Genomic DNA, 16,930 nt, shown 5'->3' on the forward strand with positions numbered 1-16,930 from the left:
AGAACTGGCAATTCAGAAACTGTATCTTCCTTGCAAGAACCAGTCGGGCTAGACAGAAATGGCCAATAGAGAGTTTTCTTTTTTGCCATGAAAACACAAAAAATAGTTAAAATATTTAAGTCCCAACTCAACTTTTTTTTGGTGGGGGGGCTAGATTGCCATGAATTTTATAATGTTTCTCTTTTTTGTCTGGTTGAAGTTTATCATCCCTGGGGATGAACGCATGCTCTCTACTACTGGCAGGTGGTTTGGAGATATCCAGGGCCCATTTCCACTGAAAATGATCTTATAACTATATCAAGCCTTGGAGTGATTTCCTTTTGATAAATTACTGATTCAGCACTCTCTGCAACTTCTTAGCATGCATAGGGCAATTCTTGCCTTTAATAATTTTCATTTCTTTAGACCTCTTTAATCCCAGTGCCCTACCCTCTTACTAAGTATTTTTTTTTGTGGGGTAATGAGGGTTAAGTGACTTGCCCAGGGCCACACAGCTAGTAAGTGTCAAGTGTCTGAGGTTGAATTTGAACTCAGGTCCTCCTGAATCCAGGGTTGGTGATTTATCCACTGAGCCACCTAGCTGCCCCATACTTTGTATTTTTAACTTAGAGAATCCAATCCTTAGCATGATATCAAGATATAAAAACATAGATGATTCAGAAATAAAGAAAATAACCCAGGACCTGAATGAACAGCAATTAATAAAGCTATGCCTAAGAGAGATCAAATTAGGAGGAAGAGATTCTTGGCATACAAAAATATTTATACCGGCTCTTTCTGTAGTGGCAAACTAGAAACGAAGAGAATGCCCATCAGTAGGGAGTGGCCGAACAATACCCTCAGAAATAGATAATTTCAAAGAGATATGGAAAAATTTGTATGAACTGATGCTCAATGAAGTAAGCAGAACCAGAAGAACAATTTATACTATAGCATCAATGTTATAAAAAAGAACAATTTTGGGGGGCAGCTAGGTGGCGTAGTAGATAGAGCACTGGCCCTGGATTCAGGAAGACCTGAGTTCAAATCCAGCCTCAGACACTTAACACTTACTAGCTGTGTGACCCTGGGCTAGTCACTTAACCCCAACTGCCTCACCAAAAAAAAAAAAAAAAATCGCACTATTATAAACTGATGGAAACTGAAGTGAGTAAAAGCAGAACAATTTAAAAAATTCCCATTTTTTTCAATTATATGTAATAACACTTTTAAACACTAGTTTTTAAAACTATTGAGTTCCAATTCTCTCCCTCCTTCCCTTCACCCCTCTTGGAGAAGGCAAGTAATTTGATATAGATTATAAAAATAGGGGGCAGGTAGGTGGTGCAGTGGATAAAGCTCTGGCCCTGGATTCAGGAAGACCTGAGTTCAAATCCGGCCTCAGACACTTGACACTAGCTTTGTGACCCTGGGCACGTCACTTAACCCTCATTGCCCCGCCGCCCCAAAAAGATTATAAAAACATTTCCTTATTAGCCATGTTGTGAAAGAAGCAAAAAAACAAAAACAAAAACACCCTAAAAAAAAGTATGCTATCTGCATTCAGACTTCATCAGTTCTTTCTCTGAAGGTGAACAGCATCATGAGTCTTTTGGAATTGTCTTGGATCTTTGTACTGCTGAGAGTAGCTAAGTCATTTAGTCGGTCATTGTACAGTACTGCTGTTACTGTGTACAATGTTCTAGTTCTGCTCACTTCACTCTGCATCAGTTCATAAGGCTTTTGTTTTTTTGTTTTTTCTTTTTGGTGAGGCAATTGGGGCCAAGTGACTTGCCCAGGGTCACACAGCTAGTGTTAAGTGTCTGAGGCTGGATTTGAACTCAGATCCTCCCAACTTCACAGCTGGTGCTCTATTCACTGTGCCACCTAGCTGCCCCTGAGTTCATATAAGTCTTAAGGAGAACAATTTATATAGTAACAACAATGGGTGGGTAGACAAAGAGAAAAAAGATTTGTTAATTAAAAAATGAAACTTTAATTAAAAATCCTTGGGGCAGCTAGGTGGCGTAGTGGATAGAGCATTGGCCCTGGAGTTAGGAGTACCTGAGTTCAAATCCAGCCTCAGACACTTAACACTTACTAGCTGTGTGACCCTGGGCAAGTCACTTAACCCCAATTGCCTCACTTAAAAAAAAAAATCCTTAACAGAAAAATAATGATAAACCATAAGATCTTAGAGCTGAAAGGGACTAAAAGGTCATCTAGTATAACCTCCTCATTTTACAGAGAAGGAAGCTGAGGCCCAAGAGGTTGAGTAATTTGCTCATGGTCAAGAGCTGGGATTCGAACCCAGAACTTCTGACTTCCAATTCTAAGTCCAGGGCTTTTTTTTCCTACAAGTAAATTCATAACCATGTTGATTTTAATTAATCTATTTAATTCCTTAGAAAGCTATAGCATTTAAAATAATTTATAACATGTACTTACACTGAAGTATAAATATGTATTAACTTTTGCTAAATGTACATATTTTCATTGTTTCTCATATTTTCCCTAGGTTGTCCTTCAATTGTTTTTTTTTTTAAAGAATGGAAAGAGGGGGCAGCTAGGTGGTGCAGTAGATAAAGCACTAGCCCTGGATTCAGGAAGACCCAAGTTCAAATTTGGCCTCAGGCACTTGGTACTTACTAGCTGTATGACCCTGGGCAAGTCACTTAACCCTCATTGTCCCCCCCAAAACCAATAAATAAATAAAAGAATTTTTAAAAACTGGGGACAGGTAGGTGGCACAGTGGATAAAGCACTGGCCCTGGATTCAGGAGGACCTGAGTTCAAATCTGGCCTTGGATACTGGACACTTAACTAGCTGTATGACCCTGGGTAAGTCATTTAACCCTCATTGCCCCCTGGCAAAAAAAAAAAAAAAAAAAAAAAAAAAGGAAAAAACTAATCAAAAATTTCAGATGGGGGCAGCTAGGTGGCACAGTGGATAGAGCACCGGCCCTGGAATCAGGAGTACCTGAGTTCAAATCCGGCCTCAGACACTTAACACTTACTAGCTGTGTGACCCTGGGCAAGTCACTTAACCCCAACTGCCTCACCAAAAAAAAAAAAATTTTTTTTCAGATAATTTAGTGCAAAAGTTTTTAGAGTACATAAAATACCAAATTGTTAATTCTGATCTTTAATAAAAAAAATGCAATTAGAAGTTGACTAAAAATGGCCATCAAAGACAGGTCAGCTCAGCCCATGCAATGGTCTAGTATTGTATTCTTGTTAAAACTGGCTACAGATGAAGCTTTTTAGTGGAACAGTAGCAAACATGTCAACTTGAAGATTAAGCCTTTAATTAAATAGGTTTATTGCCCAGAGTTACACATGAGAACCAATGTTTTTCAATAAATCCTTCAATCCTAGTAAACTGCTGAGCTTTGAATCCCTCTTGAGTAATTAATATAGCTTTTATCTTTCATGTCTTAGTATGGGTTTTACCCAGAGAGAGATAAATGCCCTTATGCAAGTTTATCCTTTGTTTAATATACATGGTTTCCCATGAGCCAAAACAGAATATAAGAATGGAACTAAAACCAAGGTTTCAGGTCAGTTGCTGATCATTCTGGCACAGGACTAGATATGTTGTAATAATAACAGCTATATAGTGCTTTAAAGTTTACAGAATGCTTTACAAATATCTCATGTCAGTCTCACATCAACCCTAAGAGGTAGGAACCAGTATATTCCCCATTTTATAGATGAGGAAACTGAGGTGGGTAGCAGTCATGTGACTTGCCCAGGGTAAACAAAGTGTTTGAGGCTGTAAGTCAGGTCTTTCTGATTCTAAGAGGGGCACTTCCTGCCTTTAGGTTCAGCCACCTAAGTACTTTGTGAATATTACACTAAACATTCTATTGTACTTCTGAGAAGCAACATCCTTCCCCACCTTTAAGTTATTTATTTTTAAAATACGTTGCTGTGCATCCTCATCCCATTTCCAATGATTTAATGGCTCTAAACCAAATTCAGATGGTTTAGCGATTGCTCCTGGTTCAGGATTGCTCCTATTACTAGTTTTTATTGGAGCGGATAACCAAGAGTTGATTGTATATGTCTTCTAAACTAGTATATAATTTCATGATACTACAGTAAACATCTTCTGAAAGAGTTCCCAAATATGCCATTAATATTTCATAAATTTTATGAAACTGACAGATAGGCTTACATGACCAAAAATTGAGTCAGTGGGGAAGTAAAGCTTAAAAATGAAAAACTATTTGTGAAATCTGTAAGGAGGAAGAGACATTTTTTACATGTTTCATAAAACTCTACCTTAGAAGGCATATTGATTATGCTTGTTCTTAAAATGAGGGTACCTTTTTGCAAGTTAGAGACAAGGAGAACCTGTCTCTTCAGGGGTAGGTTGACTAAAAAAAAACAATTAAAAAAAACCTATGATACCAACTGGGCCCTAAAGAAAAGAACATTCTAGAACATTATGAATCTAGACTATTAAGAATGTATTTCCCACCTTTTGTACAGGGAAGGGATTATGGGTGTAGAACACTGTGTAAGACTTAGTCCATGTGTTGGTTAAATTTGCTAAACTTTATTCCCCCCCCCCCCAAGGGAGAGTTCACTGAGAAGGGGAGAGGAGAAAGGTACAAAGTGAAACAAAGATGGTGTGTAAAACAGAAGATGCCCATATATTTAAAAAAACCCAACAAAACAAAACAAACAGGGAAACACTATATAATTTTCCACTTCTTTGGCAATAAAAAAAACACCCTAGGCTTACTTACATCTAAGGATCAACATAGCAATTCTAAATGATTCAGAAAACAGGCAGCAAATACAATCAATCCTGAGTCTGACAGGTTTCTTCTCATGTTAATGCTTACTAAAGTATTGGTTGCATCTTCACATTACAGTAATTAATGGGAAATGAACTAAATATTATAACTTTCTTTTTATTCTTCTAGAAATAAAGTTGCATGAATTAAGCCAATATGAGTTTAAAACAAAGGTTTCCTGCATTTTTAGCAGCCTATATTAATTTTAAATGGTAGACATGATGATAATATAAAATTTCATAGCTTTTCAATATTTCCATTTTTTAATTTCATAAATGTGATTTTTCGTTGTTAGCCATTTCAACTGGATAAATAAAGAGAACAAAGGATAAGGACAGGGGGGCGGCTAGGTGGCGCAGTGGATAAAGCACCGGCCCTGGATTCAGGAGTACCTGAGTTCAAATCCGGCCTCAGACACTTGACACTTACTAGCTGTGTGACCCTGGGCAAGTCACTTAACCCCCATTGTCCTGCAAAAAAAAGAAAAAGAAAAAGAAAAAAAAAAAGGATAGGGACAAAGTACTATATTTTGCCTACCAAGTCAAATTTGCATCTGCCAAATTCCCAATACTACTGATTTCAGTTTTCATTGGTTTTTGAAGCTAGAGTTATAAAAATTGTGTTCTTTTACTTTTTTAAAGTGGTTGAGCCCTAGGGTGGCTGGCAGATGATGACCATCTTTTTTTTTTTTTTTTTTTTTTTTGCAGGCAGTGGGGGTTAAGTGACTTGCCCAGGGTCACACAGCTAGTAAGTGTCAAGTGTCTGAGGTCGGATTTGAACTCAGATCTTCCTGAATCCAAGGCCAGTGCTTTATCCACTGCGCCATCTAGCTGCCTGATGATGACCATCTTACCAGAGATTTGTCTTCAACTTCTAAGGCCTTAAAAAAAAAATCTAGCCAATGAACAAGTACCTCTCCATGGCATATTCTAACTAAGTATTTTATCATGCTAATATAAATTGACTTCCAAATGAAGGCATTTTTATTTATTGGCACATGGAGCAAAAATATAAACTTTCTATAAAATCCTCAGACTAGTACAGAGCTTGAAGTCTGGACTTTCTCATCTTAATGAAGTTAGCAGAAACTTTCTCTTTGTAACCTGATTCCCCTTGCAAATGGCCCTCTTACATTTTCTGGAGAATATAACTTTCACAGTCCTTACAATCCCTTTTTAACCCTTGCTCACTCTCTGCTCCAGTGTCCTCCCTTTAATCTGCAGAGCTGCATTCAAATGGCTCTGTCCACATACACAACAGGTGTACAAACAGTCCTTTGTCTGAGTCAGGGGCCCTGGGGCCAGCCAGATAGGATGGAGTTTTAATTGTTCATCTTGTTAGCATACAGCTGACAAGCTGCTATTGGGAGAGTAGCAGGGGAGGGTGAACTGCTCCCCCTGCTATCCTCCAAATTTCAATAATCATGGAGGTCCTCACTTCAGAATAAAAGCCCCATCCCAGAAAATGACATCATCTTGCATTCTAAAATCTCATTCCTCTTCCCTCCCCACCCCCCATCCATTGCCATACTTTTGCTGGAGCACTCACAGAGGGACTTGTTTTCATTTAATTTGACCAATGGCTTTAGTACTCACAATGGAAAATGTTAAATCTAATTAGCTGATGAATAAGAGGATGGTAGATTAGGGTAGAAACCCAAAAGTACTGTGTGAATCCCCTTCTGATTCTGAGTCTCATGCAGCCCATTTGTCCAAATTGTACTATACACTGAATACTGATTTCAATTAATTAATATTAATCCATATATTGATTAAAGAATTGTTTGCATTTTTCACTTTGAAGCTATTCTGTCTTTTCTGAAGAGGGTTTTTTTTGGGGGTAAGACTTACCTACATTCCGTTGATTTCCCTGAATATATAACTGCCACCTTAAAAATCAGTTTCACTGTGTCTTTTTTTTTTTTTAGCAATTATCTTGGCAGCAACATAAAAACGTTTTCAAATTAGAAGATGGTTTTAAATTATGAAAATGTTAAAACTTTAAAAAGTAGGAACAAACTTTAAAAGGCATTTTAAAATGATGTAGGCTTAATGAAAATAAACCACAAATACTTTTTCTGCTTATAGAAATTGCCTAGAAAACATAAACTAGTAGAGGTATTCTCAGAAGCTGCATAAACTGTGCGGATGGAATTTCTGCAGTGCACGAAGCCAATCTGCATTTCTAAAAGACCTTTCTATGGATGGGGAGTAAAAACTGCTTTCAGTTTATTATTTTTTTTTCATAAGAGAGAATATATCAGAGACTTACACAGGCTATCTTGTTTTAAAATATTTATCCACAGTGACCTTCAAGCAATTTGATATAAAGTTTCTTAGCATTAAGAAAGTGGGTTTTTTAACAGATTTAGATCAATTGGCTTTGGCTTCAATTTTTCAATGATTGAGTGAGGTACTTTCAAATAGTAAGACATAACGTGGGACTATTTACTTCTATATTGGAAACAAAGCAAAAGTAAAAAGCAAAAAGAACCCACAGGAATGAGTATGGGTTAAATTTCCCTAGTATGGTGAACAACGAAGGCAAAAAAGAAATCAAGGATGAAACGTTATCCAGTATCATTAACAACCATTAAAAAAAAAAGAATATGCAAGAAAATAAGAACTAAGCTCCTATAAACAGGAAAGCTCTTAATCTCTTATACACCAGCTTGAAAATGAAATCACACCTTCGATGGGGAACGACTGACAGATGTCAGAGGACTTCACATTAAAGACAGAGTAGTAGTCTATCTTTAAACAAAAGAAAGACTTGACAAGGTACCAAAGTAGCAAGCATATGTCGTAGGCAAACACCTAATATTTCTGGGGCCTCTGGAATGGCCTAGATCAAATAAGGTTATTACTAATCTCCAGTCTTACCTTTAACCCCCAATTTTTTTTTTCAGCAGTTCATTTTAAGTATTTATCATTAAAATAAATAAGCAGGAAAAAAGGAAGGAACCCAAACACTGTAACTTATTTCAATGTGTTCCCAAAGTCCTTTTTTTGGGGGGCCAATTTAAAGCTTTAAATGCTATATTAAACACAATAGTCTTTTGATGCCAAATACTAATTTGATAAGTCTTGGATTGTTATAACATTTTCCTGAAGCAAATATTGAGAAACACAAGACTATAAAATTCCAAAGGAGAAAGGAAATGAAGTAAACTGGAATTTTAAAACCTGGCTCAAAAATTGAGCAAATATTAAAAATTAAACCATGACTGGTTACACTAATCACATAAAAAGGAGTTGAAATTACTCATTTCCTAGTTTCTTTTTCCAAAAGCATCATCTTTCAGGGAAATTTAATTTTGTTTGTGTGTTAAGTGAATGAAACATCTTAGATTAAAACTCTTCAGCAGATGAAGCTTTATTTATTGCTAACCTATAATGTCTGAGAATCTTGTTTGGAAACAATAGCAGAAAGTTCAAGTATTCTGATGCTTAACCATATAACTATATTTTTCAATGACTAGAAGATCTCCTATTTTAGATATAAAATTATTATTTCCCCAAACAGGCAGATAACACTTCCACATATCCAGAATGAATGTGCTTTAGTTGATCATATGGAAGAGACCTTTGAATTCATAAAATTAGGAATTAGAAGGGACCTCAGAAATCATCTCATCCAGCTGCAATATTTCTCAAAGGAAGAAACTGAGTCCAAGAAAGAGGAAAAGGATCTGCTCAGTTACATAACTAGCAGAGCTGAGATTTGAACACAGATTCTAACTAGACACCCCATCTTCTCTCTACCATAGTAAACGATCCTGTCATTTTACATGTAAGGAAACTGGGGTCTACTGAACTGAAGTGACTAGAACGTAGGCTTTCTCACTCCAAATCCAGGACTATTTTGACTCTACAAGGTAATGGAACTGTAAAACTATCTCTATGACTATAGAAACAATTCTTAGTCCAGCTGACTACAAAGAATTCAATTCAACAAATAACCTTGTATAACAAACAAGTTTCTGTCTCTGTAAAAATATCAATCTCTGCAATAAAAACATCAGCAATAATTTAAGTTGGAGATGGTGAGCTGTTTATAGTTCTTTTGTCATGACATCAGGTATCATTTAATTCCACTCTCCTATCATCCTAGCCTACCCAAACCAAAGCCAGTTAAACTTTCAAACTACCCATCAAAACAAAGGCAACAGAAAGATTCTGGAGGAAGTAAAGGGATAGGGATGATGTGTATGTAACACCTTCCCCTTTCCCAAAAATGGGTTTTTGAAGCATTTCACTTACTTGTGAATCCATTATTAAGCTTCTAGGAGTCAGTTCCATATCAACTTTAGCTTATGGAAAATGTAGCAACCACGGTGAATGAAATTTCTAATAATGTATTCATTTAAACAAAACTCTAGCAACAGCAAAGAACGATTTGGATGTTCTGTGACATTGTGTAAATGGTATTTTAACTGAATCAAAATGAGTCTATTTGGTTTAAAAAATAAATGAATGAAATAATGAAAAACAAATGTTCCTTAAGAAGCTTCTTGCACAGACTCTATGTTGCAAATAAAGTGTTAGTAAATTGAGGCTAGACTGTAATCTCTTTATTTTTTTAACATCCATTTTGGGGTTTGTTTTTTTTTTTTTAAACCAAAACAACTCTTTCTTCTATCTCACCTGTGCCAAGAAAGTCGAAAGAGAGAGAACTTTAATATGAGACAAGTCAGAGTCCAGCTGATAATGAAGACTAACTCCAGAACACAGAATTAACACATTACTTATTCCCAATGCAGTTGTAGTGTTTGGAAGTTGGAGGATGGTAACAACCAAACCAGGAAGGCTACTTTGAGGATGGCTGGCAGTGGTTATGGTGATACACTCCAAACATTAAACACACACATACACACAGACACTGCTCCAAACATTTGGAAAGAGTTTATTCCATATGGGTGGGTACCAAGTGTGTATGCAAAGTGCAGGATTCCCAGCTGTGCTGACGGAAGTCCTCTATCACGGATGAGAGAGCGCCAAGGCAGCAGTCTTCCTTGCCTCGAGATCTTTCCCAGAAGCATGCCTCGGCCTGCTCTGAGAGAACATCAGGCAGAATTTGATCTTTATTTTACTCTAGTCCTTTTTCAGTTGAGACTGTGCACCAAAAAGACCCAAGGTTATGAAGTCAATTTCCCTGTTGGGGCCTCGAGTCACAGCCACTACCTGGACGTTGTCAAATTTTTTTCATCTTGGAGCTTTGATCTCTTTGGTGAAAGCCAGGCAATGAAAACTTATATCGCAGGACCTTCAGGAGGTGCTACAGTTTAAATCCCAGTAGGGTAACACGAAAGTTAGTTCACTTATTTTCCTCATTCTTATATCCTTTAAGAATTATACTCAGTGGCATAAGAACTGAACTCTTCTGGATTGCTTCCAACAATTGCAGAGCCTATAGGTTCTTTTGTCTTGCTGAAGTTTCATAGTCTAATCCTGGTTCACTTCAGGTTTTAGAAGTCCACGGACTACTCAAGATGACTTGGAAGCTACTCTTTTTTTTTTTTTAATTTTTATTTTTAGTGAGGCAATTGGGGTTAAGTGACTTGCCCAGAGTCACACAGCTAGTAAGTGTTAAGTGTCTGAGGCCGGATTTGAACTCAGGTACTCCTGACTCCAGGGCCGGTGCTCTATCCACTGCGCCACCTAGCTGCCCTGGAAGCTACTCTTTTTACCTATACTTTTTGGTGTTACAAAGTAGCTAATGAGGATTTTTGGAGGATGTATCTATTAGGCTCTTCAAAGGGTTCCTCTGTATTGGGATCTTTGAGAAATTCTTTTTCCTGTTAAGGCATGTCTAGCCGATCAGGTAGAGATGATAATTCAAAGATAGTGGACAAGAGGCACCTCAGCAACAAGTCAGGAGGGAGGAACCTGAGTTGTACAAACACTCCTAGATTCAAAATGCAAATAACAGCGAAATCAAAATAGAAGCAGTTAACTTGCCAGTTAAGCTGAGATGGAGGAGAGACTGGAGTGAAAAAGAGGTCAAGAATAGAAGAGATGCAAAGACCCCATTGCTATATTGGCACAAGGTCTGATGGAGACTCAGTCTCATGACTTCTGTATAATGCATTCTCTTCTCAAGTCAATCTTCCAAGGAAAGAAGCAATAATTTCCCATTATAATCATTGGTTTACCATTTTTCATGTTGGTAATGTTGTTGATACTACCATTTGGGAATGCACAGCATTCCCAAATGGTAGTATCAACAACATATTTTGTTAAAGCACCTAGCTATTCTGCAGGAGATTTTTTTCAAACCTAATTCATTTGTAAAAATGGGTACAAAGTTATGCAAGCACCCAAAGCTGGCTATGCTGCTGAAAATGCTGTTCATAGGAAACCTAGCAACCTTGTTTGATGTTTACTACAGTGGCTCTGAAAGGAATATAAACGGATGTCTTACATGTGGATGTGAAAATCTGGAACCAATCCTATTTTACAGAACACAAGCCTTCAGCAATTGGGGTACCTAATTATTTTGATGATAGGTGAGTTTTAGCCTTGATCACATGGCTTGCAGCTAGGAATCTGTTTTATAAGCGAATATTTCACAGCATGCAATGAACCTTAAAAACCATGCTATAAACATGCAAACACATGGCAATAGTTAAATAAGCAGGTTCAAAAAGAGCTTCTTTTCTTTAAAACAATGTTTTGGGGAAAGAGTAATGTAAGACATTGAGCATACATTTTTGATGTGTACAGCCCTATAATCCCACTTTTTCCCCCCTCAGAACAGTTCCCATGTTTTTGAAAAGATGGATTGAATTATTTTATTCTTCTTGGGGATTAATTTAAAATTGTTTCCTCTCCATTGTTACTTACACTACAGCTGTGCTCAACCCACCTCCCCTTCTATCCCGCCCCTTTGTATTTTTTCATTTGGAAAAAAAGTTTAAATTTGGGCCTGCACAAACAAGGGTTTCACATTCCAGCCGCTTTCTTCCAGGCTTCAGCCAGCATCTGCTATTGAAGACTAGTTCCAAATTACAATAAACAGCTTTTCCAGACCAGAACACTTGAAATTCAGTCTTTCTTGACTGCTTTTCCTATTCAGACTCCCTATCCGCTATTTCAAGGAGAAAAACTGTTCTGCCAATTATTACACATCTGGAAAAAATGCATGTATAAGCTAAAATGCTCTCTGCAGAAACTCTCTGCTTTCTACACATGGTCACAGCAGGATTTTATGGGCCAACGACCAAGCCAAAGTCTATAAAGGTTGCCCCTCAAGCCACTCCTCAACTACCTTTCAAAAAAGGAAAAAGGGGAAAAAGTCCCTTCAACTGCATACCAACTGATGGTCAATAACTGCACCTGCTACTTTTCCATAACCTTTGGTACTTGGTAAAAATTTGGATAAAAATGTTCATTATGTAAAAGCTTCGGTTCCCAGAAATGTACTTAAATTTGAATCCATCACAAAGCCCCAATGTATTGCTACAATCATGAAAGACACTTTGAGCATTTTGTGTTTTAGATGTTTCAAACAATTACGGAGACAATTACCATTGATGCTGATCTACTGCTTGTGACAAGGCTTGATCCTCCATAGTTTGAATTGAGGCTTCCAAGTGATGAATTATGGGATGGTCCCAATAAACTATGTATATCTCCATGGCCAGCAGGAAGGCTGGTAGAAGGTCCCACAGCATGGTTGCGTAGCACATGGATAGCATCATCCAGTCTGTCTAAGCGATCCTCCATTCGAGACTGCTGTGGAGATTGAAAAGGAACATGGAAGTCACTGTTGGTTTGTCTGTTCAATTCATTTATGCTGCTATGTTCTCTACTTTGGGATACATAGAAAACAGCAAGTGAAATGCAATATCAGGGTGGCTTCAAAAGCAGCTACTGGCACTATGAACCAAAAGGAAAAGAAAGGCTATCTGGAGATGATGTTAAATGAATGCCACAGCAGGAACAGTGGCTTCTCAAAATGAATCTACTGTAAGGTGGAATGTTTTTTGTGCTATAACAGATCACAGATTACTGTATCAGATACTTAATTACAGTCTTACTGATAAAAGGAAGAATGGGGGGGAACGGGATAACTTCTAAAATGATGCTAACCCTTTGGAAAGGTGGTAATTTGGGGAAGAAGCACAAGCAAAGGATCCCCAAATCAACCAAGGTCTAGTTGTTTAGTTGAAAATGAATAATGCATACATAGCTCACATCCAAACTTGGGTTTTTGACAAACCAGAGGAAACAAATGCATTCGTGTGTTTGTATATAGATTCACACATTAGAAAATTCAAAATCAAAAGCATATGTCAGTAGGTCCCACTCAAAAACAAAACAAAACAATGAAATCCAATCATTCTCTTGAACACAAAAGAAAAAGAAGCCTACTCTTGCAATTCTATAAGAAAATGAAATGGCAAAATGTTTGAGGTTAAAAGACTTTGTAATTTGTACTACTTGAAGATTTAAAGTGGTATTGGTGAGTGGAATTAACTGGAACACAAAAAAGGCACCATCTAAAGAGAAATAGTACCTCACAGACATCCTTTAAGAAGGACATTGCATCTTGCAAATGCTCGTGAAGTTGCTGCTCAACTCGATTTTTCTGGCAAAGTCAAGACAGAACAGGAAGCAAAGCACAGGTTAAGATTAATTCCAAAAAGAGATGAGGAAATAGCTGATGTGCGTGTCAGCATAAAATGTTAGTTAAGTTAATATAGAGATCTGCTTGTATTAAGGTATGAGAAGGCTAAATGCTTAATTCTGAGTTATAAGGTTAGCATTCTAAGTTGTCCATATTGTTTACATTTGATTACAAAATGTGGGAGAAGAAGAAAATTTTCGTTTGATTAAAACAATTCTGTTAGTCACAGAAAAAAGAAATTTTATTTGGAAACTAGAAATATCAATAGATACGCAAAGCCTAGCTCAATATTCCATTAAGTATTTCTTTTTCTAATCCTATACAATGAATATAAGCACAGAAAAAACAAATGTTAACCTACCACCAGCTCTACACATTAAGTACATACAAGAACAATCCTGAATTCTTCTGTGTTGCTTTATCTTTTACTTGTAACATAAATATATTATATATTCTTTCCTGGGCAGAGCACAAGAAAATGTTCCCTATGATAAAAAAGTTACCACCACATAGGAAACATTTATATGTTTTGATATTTGAATAGGAATGCAATGTACAAAGCACATACTTTCTTCACATGTAAAAACATACAAAAGTACAATTAGATTAAAAATTGTGTCTTGTTCTTTGTTGCATCCCCTTCCCTTATTTGTAGACATGGAAGTGCACATAGGAGTTAGCTTTGGGTTTGTCAAAGATATGGGAATCTCATAACAGTATTTTAACACCAGATGTCTTAAGCCCAGAAGCCTGATGTCCAAAGAACAGATGGCAAAAGACACACCCAATGTATCTTATGTTGTTTAACTGAACTAGACCATTTGTTAGCAAAGAATTCACTTGTAATGCTACCCTACTGTTTTCTTCATTGATATGCAAGGTTTATACTAAAATGAACTCCCAACTCTTAATAAAAATGATATTTGTTTGTTTGTTTTTTAAGTAGCTCTTACCAGGGAGTGGAGAGAATTTTCATAGTTTGGAGATGAGGGGGGTTGGCCTCCAGGTCTGGACCACTGGCTAGCACCTGTTTAAAGAAAGAACAGAAACAAACAAAAAAAAATCCCCCAGACAACAGGTTAACTTAGAGATCTTTATGATGTACTGAAAGGAAATAAGGATATATTACTAAGTTTAATAGATTTTTTTATAAGATAGTGTGAAAGTTGAGCTATTTAAGGCTTTAAAAAGTGGCAGATGTTTTGCATTGTGTTGGTTGTTGACAGACCTAAAATATTGTACCCAAAAGTATATTAGCTGATTTTTAAGATGTCATTGCAAAAATTCCACTCTTTGCTAAGTGGTAATTTGTTCTCCAACTCTAGCAAAATGAAGGAAAAATGAAGGAAGGACTGAAAAAATGAGAGAATTATAGAAATCATAGAAAAAAAGGTGAAAAATATATGTAGAGGAGAAGCAAACAAAAATGAAAATCAAAAAAAAGACTGAAAGGAAGGAATATTTTATTAATATCTTTGGTATAATGTCAGATTTTAAAGCCTTCAACTAATCCCCATATCTCATTTTAATAAAAACACACTGTTCTAAAATCCTTATAAATTTTATTACAATTCTGATTTAGAAAATATATTATTTACAGTAAATCAAAAAGACACAACTAAATTTCTCTTTTGAAAAGATCTACAAGGGCAAAACCAATTATATTAGAAATGTGAGATTATAATTATTCATTTTTAAAAATAATTGTTCCAACTACAACCTTGTTACAGGTTAATCTAGTGACATTTAGGAAAGCAAAAGATAAATGGAATACTACTATACATTTGTTATCTCAGATATATTAAGGTAAATTAGAACACACTGTATTTCATTTCAACTGAACAAAACATTCATGGGCTGGATAGCAAAGTGGCAATTATATTCACATCATCTGTATATTTATTGCAAGTTGAAAGAAGAGACATATTCCTAATGACCAGATAACATTTCATAATTAATTATATGTATGCTTTAGTAGCTGAGTAAGGAAAATTTAAATATAAAACTTGAGGTAAGACGTAACATGTATTTTTCTTTATCAATTAACAAAGTATCTCTTAAAAACAGAATACAGACGTAAACTATTGCTGTGTCCATTTAAGGCTTCTTATTAGACTTGCAAACATAATCATAAAGCAAATGTAGTAATAAATTATGCACATGAAATCCCAAACAGCTCATTAAAGGAAAGGTCTATGGACTTATGTTTAAAGTGACAATGAGAGCTCTGCAGCCAGAAAACTGAGATGAAGTTTAATGACATGATTTCAAATAGCTGCTCTCTAAACTAAGAGGTTCATTTAAGAAAAGGGAATCATTAAAAAAAATCTTCCTGCAATTCTGGTCGGGTAAATTGGAGGCTCCAAGATTCCATACTAACAGTGACCAGTAATGATCTACTGTGATTCCTTGCAATGTATATAAGATGGCATTGTCAGGGAGTAGAAAGAGCCCCCAACCTTGGCTTTCCTCTTTAAAGCTCTGTGATGTCAGTCAGATTTCTCCTCCTCTCTCACTTTGGGGGTCTTCATCTGTAAAATGAGGAGGTTGGCCTAGATGACTCCTAAGGTCCCTTTGAGTTCTAGTTACTGTGACTAATAATCCTGGATTACATTAATGTGGGTATTTGAAGGTCTGCAGGGCACTTTCTACACATTATTTCCCAACAGCCCTGTGAAATAGATACTACAAGACTGTTATCCCTATTTATTCTAGATAAGGAAATGGGAATTTCAAAGAAAACATCTATCTAAGATTGTACAGCTAATGAACAGTAGATCTGGGGCCAGGACTCACTTTTCCTAGGTTCAAGTCTAGTTAGTACTCATTCTATTACACCACACTGCCTTTCTACTGGCCTTCAAGTAATGGAATTAAGAAGCTGTGTTTAATCCAACCTAAGGCTAACACTAGAAATGCAGCCCCTCATGACAGCTTGGGTTTGTAGGGCTGTGTGAGGCAGGAGTAGGAGATGCAGGGCTAAACTTTCTAAATCTTTCCCTCCACTTTTGCAACCATCCTTATTGTTTCTCGTATGTCTTCTCTGCCCCCACTCCCCTTTTTTCTTAGACAATCTGTTCTTTGAATGAACTTCTAGTTTGGAAATTTTAATTTACTTACATGAAATTCCAACTAAACAAATGGAGTTTAAACATCTCAAGATTATTAGCAACAGTTTCTGATTTAGTTGTGCCAAACAAGTCTTAGGGGAGTGTCTTTGTTACTCTGTCTCCAAGTGTCACAAGGTGAGTAAGTGGTTTATTCAGATAAAATGATCGTTGGACTTGAGGGAACCTAATGCTAGTGTGAAAACAAAGTAACCTATAAAACAGTACAGAACATGGTTACTAGACTTACTCCAGACTGGGCTGGTCTTTTACTACTCAATTGATTAGAGTAGGACCAAGCCGATCAAAGTCACAAATTAAAACCCTATGTGAGTTTTAATACAGATAACCAATTCAATTCCTTTGTGTGAAACTCAAGAGCTAGCCTGATTAGTCACCTCAAAG

General features: G+C 36.5%; 1 protein-coding gene across 1 annotated transcript in view; it reads right to left on the reverse strand.

Annotated features, from left to right (window-relative positions):
• TCF12 (transcription factor 12) overlaps positions 1–16,930 on the reverse strand; it is a 420,600-nt gene that overhangs the window by 16,268 nt on the left and 387,402 nt on the right. The window contains 3 exon segments of the mRNA XM_043982756.1: positions 12,317–12,523; positions 13,308–13,379; positions 14,372–14,445. Coding sequence (XP_043838691.1) covers positions 12,317–12,523; positions 13,308–13,379; positions 14,372–14,445 — 353 coding nt within the window.

The sequence above is a fragment of the Dromiciops gliroides genome, chromosome 2 (genome assembly GCF_019393635.1).
Source record: "Dromiciops gliroides isolate mDroGli1 chromosome 2, mDroGli1.pri, whole genome shotgun sequence".
In the NCBI taxonomy this organism is placed as follows: Eukaryota; Metazoa; Chordata; class Mammalia; order Microbiotheria; family Microbiotheriidae; genus Dromiciops; species Dromiciops gliroides.